This window comes from Sitophilus oryzae, unplaced genomic scaffold, assembly GCF_002938485.1.
Source record: "Sitophilus oryzae breed Bouriz unplaced genomic scaffold, Soryzae_2.0 scaffold_562_pilon_pilon, whole genome shotgun sequence".
NCBI classification, from domain to species: Eukaryota; Metazoa; Arthropoda; class Insecta; order Coleoptera; family Curculionidae; genus Sitophilus; species Sitophilus oryzae.
The window spans coordinates 946,344-966,761 of NW_022147154.1; the positions used below are offsets into that span (position 1 = coordinate 946,344).

The 20,418-nt window shown below is 31.2% G+C and overlaps 1 protein-coding gene and 1 long non-coding RNA gene across 10 annotated transcripts in view; one reads left to right on the forward strand and one right to left on the reverse strand.

Moving 5' to 3' along the window:
* The first annotated feature begins 240 nt into the window (after positions 1-240).
* LOC115887338 (ATP-dependent 6-phosphofructokinase) overlaps positions 241-20,418 on the forward strand; it is a 49,061-nt gene continuing 28,883 nt past the window's right edge. For 5 of the 7 annotated variants that reach the window (XM_030906747.1, XM_030906751.1, XM_030906745.1 and 2 more), the window contains exons 1-6: positions 241-356; positions 515-609; positions 3,779-3,863; positions 6,054-6,162; positions 6,618-6,890; positions 8,217-8,303. In XM_030906747.1, coding sequence (XP_030762607.1) covers positions 520-609; positions 3,779-3,863; positions 6,054-6,162; positions 6,618-6,890; positions 8,217-8,303 — 644 coding nt within the window. In that variant the 5' untranslated portion in view covers positions 241-356; positions 515-519. Of the gene's footprint in view, positions 357-514; positions 610-3,778; positions 3,864-6,053; positions 6,163-6,617; positions 6,891-8,216; positions 8,304-8,382; positions 8,492-20,418 lie in introns of all 7 variants that reach the window. The other 2 variants (XM_030906752.1, XM_030906746.1) reach the window with 1 other exon arrangement.
* Positions 16,880-17,968, reverse strand: LOC115887339. 3 transcript variants are annotated; one of them, XR_004051053.1, is made up of 4 exons: positions 17,823-17,968; positions 17,356-17,430; positions 16,956-17,133; positions 16,880-16,897 (listed from the first exon to the last, which is right to left on the reverse strand). It is a non-coding gene; the product is annotated as an uncharacterized LOC115887339 (long non-coding RNA). The 3 variants fall into 3 exon arrangements; XR_004051052.1 differs by lacking the exon at positions 17,823-17,968 and adding an exon at positions 17,625-17,703; XR_004051051.1 differs by lacking the exon at positions 17,823-17,968 and having other exon boundaries at positions 17,356-17,549.

Here is a 20,418-nt window from a genome sequence, read left to right on the forward strand (position 1 = left end):
ATAACGGACATACATTTAGTAGATTAATGCAAAAAGGATTAATGTTGGTAAAGGTGTACCTCTCTGGTGTACCTTAATGATTAGTGCAAGACAAATTTTAATCATGTTAATTATGTTTACTTTTGTTCTTTCGTTTATTATTTAAAGTTTAACCTTAAATAACCCGGCCCTGGTGAAGTAGTTTCCTTTGCCCCGCCCTCAGGTCCCCGTTTTTATTTTACTGTTTTACAGAAATAGGTATTGTTACGCCTCTTCGTTCTTATTTCTCCATGGTTTGTTATTTGACGTTTGTGTCTAGAGGTCACCTTGAGACCAATCATCAATTTTTAAAGTTTGTTTTTTCCAAATATTGTCAGGTAATTATTTTAAATAATTTAAAATAAGTAACCCTTTGAAGTAACCTACGAAGAAAATTTGTTATTCTTTGTTCAATTAATTTCTGTATTCTTATAAAGTAGTATAAAGTTATATAATATTGTTACAAACTTTATATTAAGCAAAATAATTTTTCTAGTCAACATGACGGAAAAAGCGGGTGCGAAATTTATAGAAAGAGGTGCCCATAAAGGCAAAGGCATTGCCGTATTTACAAGTGGTGGTGATTCGCAGGTATGTTTTTAGCTCTACTATCATATCTATTATCCTATATGAAATGACAACATGTATGTTGCTGAATTTGTCATTAATTTTAACAGTTTACTTATCGGATTTGCTGAAGCTATTATATGAAATTTTGTGAATTATTTTTTGTTTATATACATAGATTCTTTGTAGTGCATACTCGCACAATTAGGAGAATGGGACATGGGTACAATATACACTTAGTTAACATCAATTTTTCAAACCTTTGGCTCAATTTTTATATATTTTTTTTATGAATTGTACCTTGATTCTTCATGAATACTGACGACTTATCAGAGATAAACATGAAATACCCAAGTCAATGTATATTTGTGGTTCTATAAAGCTTAGAAATGTCATATCTGCTAGTGCTCATTTTGTCGGGTTTAAAAAAAAACGCGCCTATACCTAAATTTAAATATGTTTTTTCTATTTCTTAACCAAGGAAGAAAAAACAACTAGGTATATCATCATCATTTTCATTTTCAGCTTATTCAACCAATTTCCAATTATGGTGTAGCTTCCCTTACATATTTATATACCCTCTTTGTAGTTGGGCCCATTGTTGTCTATTGTTGGCTATGCGGGCCCAAGTTATCCCTCCTAATTTTCTAATATCATGGTCCCATCTCATTTTCGAGGGCTCTTAATTCCTCGTGGGTACCATGTTGTCATTTTTGTGGTGCATTTGTTGTCCGTCTATATTGCCACTTGAGGGATGACTCACTCTTTGGATGACATCTATTAGCTGGGTCTTTTTTGTTAAATCCACTCTATTCTTTTACAGTCTCTCTTGGTTATTCCCAGCATATTTTGTTCCATTGACGTGCGAACTGCAGTTTCTTTATGATGTCCATTTTAAGTGTCCAGGTTTCGGATGCATAGGTCATCACTGGTAGTACATATTGGTCAAATGTTTTCTTCTTTAGATAAAGTGGCATTCTAGATTTGAATATGATTGAGTTTCTTCCATAAGTATTCCATGCTAACTTAATTCTTCTGTTGATTTCTGGTAGTAGAGATCCGGAGCTGTGTATTAGTTGTCCCAAATATATGTATGTATGTATTCTTTTACTATTTCCAGTGTTGTGTTATTTATTAGAATGTCTTTTCTGTCCGCTAGTTCGTTGTACATTACTTTAGTTTTTGCTAACTTGCTAACTTAAGTTCACTAGGTATATAAATTAACTCAAATATTTCATGTCTATTTCTGTGGCAAGGAAGAAACAAATGGGTACATAAATGAAATAATTTATTAAGTTGCACAAGCACCAAAGCTAACTACAACTAGCTAACTAACTACAAAAATTCAGCTATAGGGATTTTGTGCTGATGCAACAAAATTCGCTAGAGCTGAATTTTTGTAGTTTGTGTAGGTCCATATTAACATACTAAAACTAAAAAAAAATAACATATTAAAACTAAATGTGCAATTTTTTAGTATTTGCTAAATGTCTCCAATACGGCCATCTTTGGTAAGATTACAGTATGTACACTACTGAAATGAAGATAATATATCTAAGCTAAATATAATCTACAGTGTGTCCACGGATTGACTCCCAAAACTTTTTTATTCGTGGGTTTATGAAAAAAAGTTATTCTTCATAAAAACTCCTGCTTGAGCTTAAACGACCAACAGGCATATTAATTTTACAAATGTATATACCGAGTGTTAAAAAGTTTAAAAAATATGGAAAACGCTAAGAACAAAGTACTTGTATATGTAAAAAACGATGAAAAGTTATTAATAAAAGTTCTAGGGATTGAAAAACTACACCACGTTACCAAATTTTATCTCACTACCTAAATGTACAGGGATTGGTAAAATATTCCTCTCCATATAAAATACCACTTCCTGTAAATTAACTTAATTTTTTTTAATAACTTTTAAATCCTTGTTTACCTTTATGCAATTTCATTACATCTCTTTTTAAATTAACCATTGGAGGCTATAAAATAAAACTCGTACACGATTAATTATTAAACTTTTTTTTTAGAAAACGAATGAAAAATAGAAAAAATATTGTTGAAAACAAATAATAGATAATAAAGGCAGGTTGTCAATTTAAAAAAAAATATTCGAAAGTTTCTCCACCAACCTCTTCGCATCGTTGAACTTTTTTAATAAACGCCCTATATGCGTTTCGTATTTCTTGCAACGGGATATTTTGAATCACTTGTCTAATTCTGGTTTTTAAATTATCAAGATCAGGTTCCAAATGAGTTGCATACACTTTCTGGGTAAGGTAGCCCCATAAAACGAATGAAATGTTAATTTAAAGAGGAAAGTAATGAAATTTGCGTAAAGGTAAACAAGGATTTAAAAGTTATTAAAAAAAAATAAAGTTAATTTAGGGTAAATGGTATTTTATATGGAGAGAAATCTTTTACCAATCCCTGTCAATTAGGTAGTGAGATAAAATTTGGTAACTTGGTGTAGTTTTTCAATCCCTAGAACTTTTATTAATAACTTCATCGTATTTTTACATATACAAGTACTTTGTTATTAGCGTTTTCCATATTTTTTAAACTTTTTAACACTCGGTATATACATTTGTAAAAATAATATGCCTGTTGGTCGTTTAAGCTCAAGCAGGAGTTTTTATGAAGAATAACTTTTTTTCATAAACCCACTAATAAAAAAGTTTTCCCTCTTTGGGAGTCAATCCGTGGACACACTGTATAACAGCGGTAGTGAAATGAGTAACCTAATTATGAAAAATAATGTTCCAACCCTAGATGCAACATTTGTCGTAAACGCCTACTTGTGCGGTTTGAAATTTGGATCCTAAATCCCGTATTACCGCATAGAAAAAATGCATCAATCCAACTTTTATCTCTTTTTAATACATTTGATTTTTCATTAAGGCGTCTACATCACTGTCTTGCACATTAAAATCCAGACCACGCTTTTACGATGACCCGAACGGAATAATATATATATATTATATATTTTTTTTTGTAAAAATTCTTAATAATACATAATTATAAATCTACACAGTGCACTTTGAAACTAATTATCTTGCCTGTGTATTTACGGATTTTTTTTAAAGAAGTAATGGCCTTATAATTTATAATATTATTACATGTTGTCTTTTATAATATTTATATTTAGGGCTAGAAAATATATATTCTTTTAGGGATTATATTATTTTAGGGAATGAATGCAGCAGTAAGGGCAGTTGTTCGTATGGGAATATACCTCGGCTGTAAAGTATATTTTATTAAAGAAGGTTATCAAGGTAAATATTTGTTTACTATAGTCATACAACCGATGTTATGCATACAAAACCTATTTGTGCCTGACAAGTGTTATGAGACATTATTTGTTTATAGACTATTTCCCATTTTTCAGATTTTGCTACATAATTTCATAGCTTTGGCTCATTTTTATATTATATTTTTGTACTCACTTATTCTAATGATAATATGGTTACGTCAGTTGGGAGTTGGAATCTTTGGTGTTACAACAGCAAAATAAAACACTAAAGGTACTTTTAGACGGTCAGTTTAGGTTTCTGTTCAGTTTCAGTTCAGTTATCCGTTCAGTTCAAAAATAACGGCCTATTTAGACAATCAGTTGAGTTTTCATTATTGTCGTGCACAGGGCAGAAGTGCAGTGAAGAAGAAACCAAGAAAGAAAAGAAGTAAATGGAGCAAAAACTGGCTTTTAAAGACAATATCATACTATCATAGTGACAGTATCACTGTATCATGTAAATTTAATGAATGAACTTCACTTTGAACCTTCTGATTTTTCAAACTATGAGAGAATGCTATAGATCGAATGAGGATGCTTATAGAGAATTGCTGCATTTAGTGACCACAAGTATAAAAAAAAAACAATTGTCACACTAAAGACTAAGTGCAACTGTAAGAGTTTTGGCAACTGGGAGTTCTTAACAAGGCCTTAAATTTCCTACAGTAATTTAAGACCTCTTAATCAGCTCCTTTTTATTATCTGGTTGTCCCATACGGTCGAAAAAACGGCGTCATAGACGGCTCGAGAATGACAATCGATGACAGTCATTACTTGGCCCCCTACTCTTCTTTATTTTTTAATGGCGCTTGCTGACAGTTAGTCTTAAGAAGGTTGTAGTTTATATTTATATTGAGTAAAAATTATTTTTAAACGGTGTAGTTAAAATTAAAAAAAACATATTTCTTAGAAATGTTCTATCCTTTTTTAACCATTCTATAACTAATATTTTGGCAAGATTTATGTGAATTTCTAGTAAATGATGGGTATCTAGACATTAAGCTCGCAAAAACTATCATCGATTGTCATTCCGTAGCCGTCTTTGACGCTGTTTTTCTCGATTTCTTCAACAATTTCTCTTTTGTTACTGTTATGGTAATGCGGGTTCGTATTCTCCGCAAGCATTGGTATTTTTCATGAAGCTCAATAAATTCGATTAGAAAGTCGTGTTTGGACATTGTGCAAGATATATGTCTTATTGCTATTGCGAAAATTGACACATGAACTGACAGGGTTTGGTCTTTTTACACATCATTTTTACTGACAACTTATACAAAAACTTTGGAAAATCCATCGAGCCACGGCTCCGTTTCACTTTTTCATGATTTTCAATTTTTTGTGTTTAGACATACCATAACTGACAACTGAATTGAAACTGAACGTAAACCTGAACTGACCTTCTAAAAGTACCTTAATTCTTCACAATACACTAAAACACTTTAGACGCGCGTTTCCCTAACCATGTTAGCATCATTAGCAGATAATTAAAACTAAACTAATATTTACAGATATCTTGTAGATATTAGTTTAGTTTTAATACTCAATAAACATGGTTAGCGAAAGGCGCGTTCAAGTAATGTCTTTTGGTGTATTGTAGTGATTTAGTATTTTATTTTTCCAATGATATGGGTCTGTTTTATAAATAAAAATAGGTATATGAATATTTTTGATGTTTGATTTGTTTATTTAGTCATGTTTCATTTAATAGGTGATACGATGAACGATTAGGTCTGTAAAAATTATAATTGAAAATCATTAATTTTTTAATTTATAATATTTTATAATAGTTTCTGTACTATTTCACACGTGGATAAAACACCTTGTATATTATGGCTTAAATTAATGCATGCAGTTTTAATCCAGCTTTATCTATGCTTAATAAATAATTTTTACAACCATAATTAAAATTAGATGATGTCCATTCAAGACGATGTCAAAGCAGCGAAAAACAAATAGTGCTCAATAACGTCGGCAATTTAAAAAAGAGGTTGTTTAATTCCTGGTCCTAAACCTGCGAAGATCATTTCATCGTTTTATTAAAAAAAACTTAACTTTAGCATCTCGCGATATAATATTTGAACATTTGTTTAAAATGTATGCTACTATATTATCCTATTAGACCTTACCAAAAAAGTTACATCTTTCTCATCAGCATAATGTGTTTTTGTCACAGGGATGGTAGATGGCGAGGATAATATTGTGGAAGCAAATTGGTCCTCAGTAAGCTGTATTATTCACAAAGGTGGCACTATTATTGGTTCAGCTAGATGTCAGGATTTCAGGTACTTGATATATTTAGAGCATTTAATCTTACATACACCAACAATATCCAACCAACTACAGTATGTTCAATACCTACTGGCTGCATAATATCAGTTTGCTTTTTTTATCAAAAAAGTATATATGTATGTACTAAAAGTATATAAAAAACTATATACCTAGGCCAGCTCAGCCTTTGTGGATCTGAATCAAAACGAAAAGGAACAAAAAAGTTTCTTTTTTTGTAATATATTACTACAGTTTAGTCTGTGGTTTAGTGTTCTTCTGCCAAGGACATTACAGCAAGAATTTATCCCTCAGATGCAAAAAAACGCGATGAAAAATGTTTAGTTGCGTTTTGTTGCATCTGAGTGTATAATCGGATTTGGAACAACTTTTTCCCGCTTAATTTTTTCAATTTAGTACGAATTTTATTAGCTTCTCGATTGTATGGGATATTTTTTGTCTTTTATATTAGAGAACGTCAAGGAAGATTGAAAGCTGCGCGCAATCTTGTAGAAAAAGGGATTACAAATTTAGTAGTAATTGGTGGAGATGGCTCACTGACTGGTGCTGATTTATTTCGTCAAGAATGGTCATCTCTCTTAGATGAACTTCTATCAACTGGAAAAATTAATGCTGATCAAAGAAAAAAATACACATCTTTACAAATTGCTGGATTAGTGGGATCTATTGACAATGATTTTTGTGGTACTGATATGACCATTGGCACAGATAGCGCTTTGCACAGGTAGGTTTCTATACAGGGTGGTCCATATTGTATTCGGATAACTGATGTAGAATATTCTTCAGATAAATATAAGTAAAAAGTTCATATTAAATTATGTCCTAAAATGCTTCGTTTACAGGGTGTGGAAGTTTCATTGAGTGAAAATTAGTGTCTGGATGTTTTTTGACATGAAAAGTTCATTCCGATGTCAGTATTTCGCTGTCAGTATGACTTCTACTGCATATTTTATAGCTGTTTTGAAGAGTAATAACTTTTTTTCCATACCTGTATTACACTACTGAGTGAAAAAATATGCACTTCAGTTATTTTTTACGTAAAAAAGAATTCTTGGTAAAAATCGCTATGAGTAGTGGTTCTCAAGATATTTGGAATCGAAATAGTCAGTATGTGTGAATGTGTTGAGTGGATAGTTATTAGTCTGAAATATTAACTTTGAAATGTTTTTGTGTCAGTGATTCAACAGAAACTGTCTTATAGCACTTTTTTCTAGACAAATTCATGATTAACTTAAAAAAAATCAAGTTTCCAAATTTATCATTTCATTCATAATAACTATCTAGTCAACATGTTTATTTGATGTTATCAATGACATGTATTGACTATTTCCATTCCAAATATCGGGAAAACGGTTTCCGTAGCGATTTTTATCAAGATATATTTTTACGTAAAAAAATACGGAAAAGTATATTTTTTCACTCAGTGGTTTTATACAGGTATGGACGAAAAATTATTACTCTTCAAATAAGTTAACATGTAGGTTATCATGATACAAGGACGGTTAGATAAGTTATTACGCATGTAGTGGGCGGAGCTTAACAGAAAATTACTATCCGGGTGACGTCATGCGCGCAGAGAACCGATTTGCCACCACCAGGGATCTTCTGAGAGAAGATATTGCGCATGTAGTAGGCGGAGCTTAACAGAAAATTGTTACCCGGATGACGTCATGCGCGCGGAGAACAGATTTGCGACCGCCAAGGATCTAATCTAACCCTTATTGTATCATGGTAGGTTTATGTATGGTGCCCTCTACAACTGGGAGTCATATTGACATCGAAATCCTTCATGTTCCTCATGTCAAGAATCACTCAGACGCTTATTTTCATCCAAATATCGACGTTAGTTCAGAAATTATTTGGAAAAAACCGAAATAAAAATGAAACCTGTATCTCAGAAATGAAGCATTTTAGGACATAAATTTATACAAACTTTTTTATTTATTTTTATCTGCAGAAAATGCTACCGAAGTTTTGCTAATACATTTCGGACCACCCTGCAGTTCAGCCTGATCTGTTATTCCAATAACGAATTATTATTGTTTTACAGAATTATTGAAGCTATTGATGCCATTGTTTCCACTGCTTACTCACATCAACGGACATTTATTATGGAGGTCATGGGTCGCCACTGTGGGTAAGAAATCATTTTAAGATAAATTTATGTTGTCTACTGTTTTTTCCTGAGGTGTAATTATGTAAATGACTTTGTTCAGGTATCTAGCAGTTGTTTCTGCATTAACTTGCGAAGCTGACTATGTTTTTGTTCCGGAATCACCGCCACCAGAGGATTGGCAAAAAAAACTATGTGATAAATTATTGCAGGTTATTACTTGTGGTAAATCATGCACGTAGTGTTATTAAATTAATCAATCATTGAGTATTTATCTTTGAGATATTAACAGTAAATATTTTTAAACCTGGTGGATATTATTTTGAAGCTCAGGGAAATTGATAATCGTTTATTTTTTATAAACTATATACCGTGTGGTGCATTAGAACACAGGACATAGGAAATCCCATGTAAATTTTGAAAAGGTCAAATATTCTCACCAGATGATTTTATGCAGAAGGAGTATTAGACTTTTTTGAAGAGGCGTTAAAGTTGTACTTTCGCCTAGAATTTCCTTTAATTCGGAATCGGCATTTAAATGTTATTTGCCAAAATCTGCCTTCAAATTAGTAAAATTTATACGATGTACTTAAACAGCCGTTAAACGGTAGCCTACTAAAATGCCGTTAATAGATATTGTGACGTCGTTCATGTCGGCGGAAAGTAACGCCTAGCTATAAGCATTTTGCAAGAGCACCTGTGGCTCCGTGGCTGAGGCTATCGCTTCGTGAGCGAATGGTCCGTGGTTCAAATCTCACGCCGACCAAAATTTTTTATATTTTTTTTTGCTTATAGCGTAATCTTATTGCATTGGTTTCATTATTTTTGGTTGGATTGGTTTAGTTATTTGGCGGGTTGGTTAGCGTGGTTATTTGGAGGGTGTTAATTCATTGGTTAGTTGGTTATTTGGTGGGGTTGGTTGGTTTTTACTAATTTATATTTGTTTTTATATTTATATATTTTATCAGTGTCGAGGTTAGTTGCGTTGGTTAAGTTGGTTATTTGGTGGGGTGGATAGCGTTGGTTAGTCCTTATAAAATTCCTATATTTCATAAAGCCGTCAAGTGCGTCACATCAACGACGTCATACCTATTAACGGCATTTTAGTAAGCTACCGCCAAATTTATATTACGGCTCAGATAAAGCTACAATTAAAATACCACCAAAAATATATATAGCCAGTATATTGGCTATTATCCAAAATAAATTAAAAGAAAAAAATCAGTAGTCCTTATACATTTTATTTCAATGTCAGTTTGACTCCTATTTATAGGGGGCGTCGAAATAGAGCGGAATCGAAATAGTCAATACATGTCATCATTGACAAAAATTAAACATGTTGACTAGATAGTCATTAGACCAAAATAATAAATTTGAAATGTTTTTGCCAAAGATTTAATAGCAACTCTTTTATCATATTTTTTTCTAGAAAAATTTATGATTAATTTATAGAAATTAAAAGTTTTCAAATTCATAATTTCAGTCAAATCACTATGTAGTGAACATGTTTATTTTTGTCAATGACATGTATTGACTATTTCCATTCCAAATATCTTGAGAACGGTAGTTCGTACCGGTTTTTACGTAAAAAATTACGATATTTAAGATGTATATTTTTTCCGACGAGAAGTTATTACTCTTCAAAACAGTTAAGAAACATGTAGGTGGCGCCCCCTATAAGTTGGAGTCATACTGATACTGAAATCGATTTTTTCATGTCAAAAAGCATCCAGATACCAATTTTCATCCAAATATCGACTATGGTTCAGAAATTATTCGGATAAAAAACCGAAATAAAAATGAAACTTCTACACCGTGTATCTCTGAAATGAGGCATTTTAGGACATGGATTTATACAAACTTTTTAGTTGTTTTTATCTGTAGAATATGCTGTCGAAGTTTTCCGGATACAATTCGACCTACCCTGTATTTTAAGAATTCTTATTCAAATCCAACACAACATATCCAACCAGGTTTAACGATTTTTTGCCTAATCATTAAATTTATTTTTGTGTTGTTGCTAGACCACCTTGATATTTCAAATGGTATATTTATTGATATCCCTTAGTTTTAACTTACGCATCCGTATTGATTTTAGAGTTTTAACGAATCATTTGCACTGTTATTTGTCATAACTTTTCAACATTGTTTTATGTAATAGGGTTGGGAGACTGTAATTACTAAATCATGTTTTATATTTGCCTATTTTTAAATATATCTAACTAATCTAGTGATTGTACTTTTGAGATCTGTGAACCCTAGAGTACGAATGTGGATATAATTCACGCATTTTCAGGGGGTTCACGGATATTTACGGTTCGTTTCCCGTTTAAACTCGGCATTTTTATCTACTTAAAAGAATTCGCGTCAGCGAAACGTGAACGCTCTCCATATACAAGGCACACTGTACATTTGTACTGTGTACAACCAGTAAACTGGAGTTGCAACTTCTGGAACTTTACCAAGAAGAACTTGTACCGTATGATCCAAAAAAAAAAACGGCGTTAAGTTGGCTTGGAAATGAATATCAATGACAGCCCCATATAATTTTATCTACATATAAAATGACAGCGATCTTCATTTCATAGTCATTGCCTAAGCCGATTTTTTTTCCATCATATTGTACTTAATATGGAATATCAAATATAAATATTACAAGAATAAAAATAAGTGCAATGCTTGGCTTTGGATTAGTGGTTCAACAGGAATTGCTTTTCAGCCTTGAAAAAGAAACGTTACTCTACTTTCTAGTTATTGAAACTATAATGGAAATGGTGACATATTGTTTATTTAGTGATCGTTCAACGTTACGTCATATACTCTCTCTTTCACTTGACAACCAGATGAAAGAAATTGATGACTTCATTACGGCATTTCGTAAATTATTACAGATTGTTTTTAATAATTGTCATTGTCATTTGATTTGGGGTCATACTTTTATAGACGGATATTGATTACGGTCAAAATTTGCTTTTAGTAATTGTCATTGTCATTTGATTTAGGGTTATAATTTTATTGACGGACATCGATTAATGTCAAAATAAAAATTTGATTGGGCTGTCAAACAAGTTCTAATTATGACTTTTTAATTTTTAATTTGACATTCAATTTTTTTTATTACTAAAATGCATTGCAGATTTAGCTAAAATGAAGTTGAAGTTCTCATCGCAAAGTTTATTGTTTATTTTACGCGAGAAAAGATACAATATTATATGCTTATAATAAATATTAAATAATTATATTATTGTATAAAATCTATAAAATCTAAGTTTTTTATAAGTTTATTTTTAAAATAGATTCGATTTACCTGGAAAAAACTGGCATATGCGCCTAAAATTATAAATTTAAAGACAATTAAAATTAATAAAGCCTAATATAGCTACATGAATGTAATAAATATGGAACTCAGTCAATTAATAATTTCAGAACGTACTTAAAATTTTCTAAACAATATTAACTGATATTAGACACACCCTAAAAAGCATATTTGACAAATAATGCTGACTTAACGATGAACGATCGCTGAGCAATCTATATTCATATTTCTAATGGTCAGGTGAAAGTTTTTTAAAGCATTATTTTTCGGAAAATTTAGCAAGTTCTTTAAATTGTACTTACAGTGTGATGAAAGCGATTCTGAGCATTATTTTCCTATAAAGAAATATACCAGGACTGTAATTAGCTAATGTATTCCGCTGTATTCCGATGTTCGCTAACTCCGATGTTCTACTCAAGCAAATGTCCAATATGAGGTCGGTTTCTTGATTTTTGAAGAGCCGCCAGTACATTTTCCATTTTTCGCGAACAACTGTTTAGGATATCTTCACATTCAATCGTAAAAACGAAAATTAACGTTCGACACGGGAATCCTCTATATCCTACTGACTGCGCCAAATAACTCTGGAACACTCAGAATTACTTTAAAAATTATTTATAATAAGAGAATCGTTTTAATACATGTATATTGTATGGTTGTTGATAATTAACTGACTAGCTTTAAGGAATTACAATAAAAAGTAAAAAAAGTATCGATCAGCATAATCGGCCTGGTGGAAACTGATGTCTTCATTTATATGGAAATCAGGTGATATATTTTACTGTTATCTTGGACAAAAAATACGGTGTGTTGCATCGTCGACCTCAAGGAAATCCTACGTAAATTTTGAAAATGTCAAATATTATCTCCCCAAATAATTTTATGCAAAAATTCTATCAGGCTTTTTTGAAAAGGCGTTAAAGTTGTACTTTCACCTCGATTTAGTTTCGGAATCGGCCTTTAAATGTTGTTTCTACACAAATCTATCTTGTTAACAAAAATCTACCTTTATTAGTAAAATTTTAATACGGCTCAGAGAAAGCTACAATTAAAATTCCAGCAAAAATATGATTTTATTATTCATACAAACTTTGGCATTGTCAAATTCGATGTTTACAAGAATATGTGTGATTTGGAAAGGCTGGTTATTTTTTTATAATGATTATATACAAAAAAAAATTGAATTGAAAATATTCGTGGTGGATTTGTTTGCTATTGATTTCTCAATCACTCTCATGGTCTCGCTCGTATCAAATACATCCACAATAATTCAAAGATTAATCGAAATATTTGTATCTCAAGGAACTTTTATTATTTTTAGTAAGTAACTACGTTAGTTAAATTATTGTAAGCCTGTGATAAATGTATCTGTTTTTTAGTTAATGAAGGGTTTAAAAAACTCTACTAATTAATAAAATGTTCAAATAATTTCTTTTTCACAGCCACAGCCAACGAAAGATCAGAGACCTGGCAGGTCAATTAATGGTGTGATATAGCCCAATTTTGTTTCCTTTTTTCAAATATTCTATAATTATAAGGGAATGTTCAACCATCCATTGGAAACCAGATCTGATATTCATGGACGACTTCTTCTATAAAGCCAAATTTCTTCTTGTAATAATTAATAATCTCAAGTGCCCGAAAAATAATACTTTAGTCTTTCCCTACTAAAACTTAAGTTATTTGAACTTTATATTGAAATTGACTCAAGTCATTTTGATTTTAGAAATTACTTAAGACTTAAATTTTTTAAAACTGACTTGTTGCAGCTCTTACGGGAGCTAATATTTTTATTTTCTTCAACACGAAGGAGAATATTCAAATCATTGTGTTCTTCCTGTTCATTATTTTGATACCTAGGATATTATTTGTGTTGTATAGACAAATAATACTTTCACTTTTCCCAGAACAACGTAAATAATACTATTAAAATAACAATAATGGACTATACAACCTAACTATTCGGCTACAACCGTGCTCTTTTATACAATGTTACAGACTGACTGACTCAGGATGTATCGATCCATTCTTAATCATCGCACCGACTGCGCAAAGTCCCACTGATAGTCCGGGTACAGGTGACCAGAATTTGCATTTACCACATTTGGTATACACTATCGGACAAAAGTAGAGCAACAAAGTTCACTTTTATTCATGTTTGAATAAAAAAAATTATTAGGTTGTGATTTTCGGCTATATTTACTAACATACTATCTTTACACTAAAAGTAATATTTTACAAAATTTTGGTGTACCTTTAATCAGTTTAAAAATGGTAAATAATAATGATTATATAAAAATTGATGACAAAAGTAGAGCAACAAATTGTATTCAACAGATTTTATTGTGTCTTATTTCAACCAAAAATATTTAACACATTTAAGAACAATAATAATTGAAAGTAATACATTAGTAATTGATAGAATATCCATTATTATTAATAACTTGCTGACAACGGCGCGGCATTGCAGCAATCAACTTCTGAATGACATTTTCGGGAAGATTTATCCAAACTTCATTAATTTTATATATCAAGGATTGTTTATTTGGAAACATTGGGTACGAATACGACTTTCTACTTCTTCCCAGAGATTTTCAATGGGGTTAAGGTCTGGGGATTGTGCTGGCCATTGCAAAACTCGAACGTCATTTTCCCTAAACCACTGTTGAACATTCTGCATAAGGAAGCATAACATTCTGCATGATATAGTCTGTGAAGCGAATAACTTTGAATTTGACAGTTCCCGCGGGCTTTTCTAGTGTTAATTTTATTAGGTTAGCAACTTGCGGCCCTGCTGACGCAATGCCGTCTCTAATAGAACAGCCTCACTTGAATATGGCTGAAATCGCACTCCATAGTCAATGTAGATAGTTTTAGTGTTAAATAATTTAAAAAAACATGTGGTCATCTTTTGACAAGTTTATATTAGTTTATTAATTGTAGTAAACATTATGTGGTGTGTGGTGTGAATATTTTATATCTAATTTTTTGGATTATATTCGACACTATTTTTTTCATATGACACAACACTGATGAAGGCTATAATGTTACCCGAAACGTTTTTTTTAAACCAAATAAAAATAATGAAAAACCAAATGAAAACTTAATCAGCGTTTTTCCCGAACTTAAATCCCAAGAAAATCAAAAATTTTAGAATAATTTTACATATAAAATGACAGCGATTTATTTCATAGCCATCGCTGACGCCTTTTTTTCTATGATATTGTATTAATTGCAAATATAATTTTTCGAACATTGATAATTGCAAAATATACATATAAATTTTGTGAATGCAAATAATAATACATCACTATTAGTAGATATTGAATGTTTTTTGTTAATTTGTTAAGATCGATTTTCAAAACCCAAAATTTAAAATATATTTTACATTTTATCCATTATCTGATCTATTGTAAAACATTTGCTGCATTTGTGTGGTTCATAGTTTATTTGCCAAAGTATTTATTACTATAAATAGGTATATGTATTGTATTAATTAACTGTATATTATGTATATTTCATGTAAACTATATCATTTTTAAAATACAATATTTATGAATGAACATGTATCAATAACAATGTATCATGAATACATGTTTTCCATGTATTCTACAACATATTTATTAATCCGTAGTATCTAACCAGCGTGACGTCATCAATCTCGCTCCGAGGCTGTTCTATTAGCGACGGCATTGGTCTGATATTTAGAAATGTCAAAAGCTGATGACATTTTATTTTTGGCAATTATGACATTTTGTGTTGATTTTTGCAAGAAGAGGAAGAACTGTCACTTGTTTTATTATTTTCCTTTTCTATTTCACGAAAGTAAAAAAAGTTACCTATCTGATTCGTTCAGGCTATGGAGTGTAGAGGTAAGGAGAAATAACTCCGTGCATTAAAAAATGGTCAAAAAAAGGGAAGAATTAGGATGGCGCTGCTGTAGCAAGATTCTAAAATTTAAGACATGCGCCGAACATTTTAGAACAGATGATTCAAGACATAAAATTTTGACGTGAAGCAAACGCGAAGCCGCGGGTTAAAAAAAAATACAATTTTATTTTCATGTTGCATGAAATAAATTACAGATTTTTATTCAGCAGCAATACACTAGGCCCTTTTTTATTGTTTCTCATAACTTATTTCGCAAATGTCATTCAAGACGACGAAAAAATATTCTTATCGTTTTAGCTTAAAATTAATGGTAATTATAATTAAGACAAATTTTATTTAAAGTAATGATTGGTGATGGGTTTAAAATAAATATAATGCAGCTTTAAAATAACTTCATATCTACATTTATTTAGTATAAAAGTAAGTCAATATGTGGTTTTATTATTGATTATTCAGATATCAGAGCCTCTTTTTATTGTTTCTCATAAGTTATTTCGTAAATCTCATTCAAGATGAAAAAGCTTTAGTTTAAAATTAATGTTAATTATAATTAGAAAAACTTTATTAAAAGTTTAATTGATGATATGGGATTTAAATAAATATAATGCAGGTCAAAAATAACGTAACACATTTTCTGTAGTATAAAAATTAAGCCAATATAATATAATTTTATACTGTACAAGTATTTATTTACGTTTTGCTCCATCGTAGTTGCCATTCATTCAAAATAGTGGATTTTAAATGTTCGATAGTCGGATGGCTTAACTACCTTAATATCAACTACTTCTAGACAAGAATCGTTGTGCAGTATTATCTTCTTTTTTCACTCCCAGCTATTCCAACATGGCTTGGGACGTGAAATAATAATAATAATTTTATAGCCCTTCCAGATGCTCATGTCTTCCTAGTTCACCCAATAGAATCGTTTCTCGCAGCTTCCTTCCAAGTTGGTAGTTGCTATTCATTCAGAATAGTGGATTTTAAATATATTTGGTAGTCGGATGGTTTAACTATCATAACTATAACTACTTTTAATAATTCTTTTTCTCAATTCTTTGCACTATAATTTGCATCCCACGTATTGTAATATTTTCCTTTGAATTTCGTTTCCTATTGTTCCATGGCTTGAGACGTAATGTTATAGCCCTTCCAGATCCTCATGTATATGTCCCTTTTTCTTGTAGTCCACCCAATAGAACCTTTCTCTTAGCTTCCTCTCAAGTTGGTTCATTAAGAATAGTGGATTTTAAATATGTTTTGTATTCGGATGGTTTAACTACTGTAACATCATAAATAAATTGTATACCAACACATAATGGCCAAACTTCAACAGACTTTAATATTCATAAGCCTCATCAGAAGAAAATATTTTTTGATCCAAAGTTTCTTTTTCATTATTAGAATAAATTACCTGCAATTTGTTAATTCATTACAACATTGAATAAAAGATGCAAAGTGTTTATACATACTATAATAGATAAATCTTCATTTTAAATTATGTGATAGATCTGCTTGCTTGTAGGATCTAGACTCATAAACTCAATAATTTCTTTTATTGATATAACCAATAAAGTGGTAATGATGAAATTTTGTTTTTGATTTGAGCAGTAGGGTCCATTATTTCCATTATTTGATGCTGTTATTGCTCTACAAAATGTTGATCTTTATCAAGGGATGTTTATGTGTATAATATTATTATTTATGTGTATAATAATACTGTATGATCGAAAAAACACGGCGTCCAGTGGGCTTGGAAATGAACATCTCGATGACATTCTCCATATCATTTTACATATAAAATGACAGCAATCTTCATTTCATAGGCATCGCTGACGCCGTTTTTTATTCGATCGATCAAATTGTACTTACGTGTGTAATATTCATTTAATGGTTCCTGTTTTAGTTGCTGGTGTTCATATTTTGGTTTTTTATTGTGTTGTTGCTCTACAAAATGTTAATATTTATGTGTATAACATTACTCTTTCTGTGTATAATAATATTGTATGATCGAATAAAAACGGCGTCAGCGATGGCTATGAAATGAAGATCGCTGTCATTTTATATGTAAAAATTTATATAGAATACCATCGATCGTCATGTCCAAGCCAACTGGACGCTTTTATTCGATCATACGGTACTTATGTGTATAATATTCATTTAATGGTGCCCTTCTTGCTTGTTGCTGTTGTGGCAATTCAGAATTTAAATTAACCTGAGACAGTAGGTAGAGCTTCATCCTCCAATATTTTCCTATGTAAATACTGAAGTGGACAGTATTTGATGACAATTTTATCACAAACTTTAACATCTTGTTCTTTAAAATGAAACTGCCATACCTTATCTGTAGATTTCAAAGCAATATCTAAATGTTTTTTTTTGACCATCACTGTAATCTAATTCTTGTCTGAAAATCAATACCTAATATTATCCTGATGATTTTGATTTTTGATAGATTATTAAAATACAGCACTTACAGTTAACTATATTTTGAAAGTACCTACAATTTTATGTATTTCCTACTTTTACTTGTTTTAAAAAATGCCAACAATTTGTACATATCTGTCAAACTTTAAAAATCATTAAAAAATAAATTTTATTTAGGTTGTAACTTTATAAAAGGATTGTAAAAATATACTTTGTAACATGTATGTCAATAATCTTACGAAAAATGTTTACTACACTTTTGATTGACTCTAATTCTTTACATATAATACAAATAATACAATACTGAATTATATTATGTATTTTACATACCGTAGGCTTTGCCTTTGCTCTTTATTTTTCCATCAGCTATTCAATCCAACTTCGCACCACACACACTTTAACCATTGTTAAATAATAAATAAAGCACAAAAATATTGATAAACAATAATTATTTCATATTCAAAAACTCTGTCTGAAAAATAAAACAAAATTTTTTTGGGTAATGTTTGGTTATATTTATTTTTATTCTCTTATCTATGGTTACTTTTCATTTTTTAGAATCATGCGTTTTTAGCGCCACTGTGGTTATTTGGCGAACCCTTATTCTTCCCATTTTGTGACCACTTTTTCAATAAAAGTCCCGTAAGAGTTGTTTCTCCTTACCTCTACACTCCATAGTTCAGGCACTCAGTTTAAAGAATATCAGTAACTTTTTTGACAGAGGGATTTTATATTTGACATGTTGGTAAAAAATAACGGTAAATTCAAAGTTATTCATTTTATAGACTATATCCCTATAAACAAATCGGTCCATCGTGTCATTAATAAAGTGTATAGGGCCTATCCCATTCTATGAGAACCAACCCCATAAAAATACACTGCCTTTACCGTGTTTAATTGTAGGTGTTACGTATTTAGGATTAAAGCTTGTATTGATTGGTCGCCTCACACGTCTCATTCCATCAGAATTGAATATTTTGTAACGTGTTTCATCACTGAATAGAACTTTTTCCAGTCATTGACGATCCAGTTTAAATGCCGACTTGCCAACCTTGCTGCTCTATTTCTTTCCGAAACTAACGGCTTTTTAGCTGGACGTCTACTAAATAACTTTGCGTCTACTACTTCTTTGTACTGTTCGTATACCAACCGTAATTTCTGGAATTTCGGCAATAATTCTAGGTGCGGACTTCCAAGGATCATTTTGAGCAATTCTTTTGATGCGTCTGTCTGTCATTACCTTTGGTCATTACTGTTGTTTTCTTTGGCCTTCCCGATTTTGGCAACTTTTCTAAGTATCCCCTGTCATTATACGATGAAATTACTTTAGATACACTGTTCCGGGGTAACATAAACTGTCTTGAAATATCGGCTTATTTGTTACCTTCCATGAATGCATTCACAACTCTTTGCTTCAAGTCTTTTGAAATTGGAATTCCTCTTGGCATGACTAATCCAGCATAGAAATGTTAAAAAAAACATAAAATAAACCTCGCACAATTATTTTAGCCTTTACTTTTGCTAAAACCCTTCTTTGGAATGAATTATGTTGCTCTACTTTTGAGGCGTTACTATTAAGCATTTAAAACTAAATGTCAAAATAAATTCATTTGTTTTGTTAGTAAAAATTCTTGCTGTCATGGATACTCATAGCCTACTTCGTAGTTTTTAAATTTATTGTATTTGTATACTTTATCATGCATGTATAATTAAAAAATCGCGATTTGCAAATATTTCTCGAAGTGTTGCTCTACTTTTGTCCGATACTGTAGGTCTGTTTGGAATACTGAAATGCGAACATATCCGACACAGCGCGGAGGCTATTTCCAGCAAAATGCGATTTAATCAGTTTAATTTTTTCAGTTTAGTTTTTTTGTGAAAATCATAATTATTACAAAATTACTATATTTGATACCTTCAAATTTTTGTAAACAAAATGTGACTTCGAATTTGACAATGACAAATCATAATTTTACTTGTAGCTTTCTCTGGGCCTTATTATAAATTTTACCAATAGGAAGGTATGGTTTGGGTTGGTTTGATTGAATGACGATTCCGAATAAAACGAAGTTCTAGACGAATGTACCAACTTTAACGCCTCTTTAAAAAAGTCTGATAATACTTTTGCATAAAATCATCTGTGGAGATAATATTTTTTTTCAAAATTTACATGGGATTTTCTATGTCCCGTTTTGCGATGCACCACACGGGGTTATACTAAGGGCTGGCAAAGGTTAGTCTTGGGTCGAGATTTCCGTATGTAAGAAGAGTATAATGCGTTTTGTAATGTACCGAACAAAGAGTGAACAGTAAACAGGTTGCCAAACGCATGAAATAAACCGAGAAACTGTGCACATATTGCTATAGCAGATTTGTCGCACTCGAGCGGCCGACCCAATCAGTACTTCTGTCAGTACTTATAGGGAAAGTGGAATTGAGTTGGCGTTCGACAGTGGTCGCGTTATTAGAACTCTGAATTCAAAAATTGATATCTCGAAATCTGTTAGA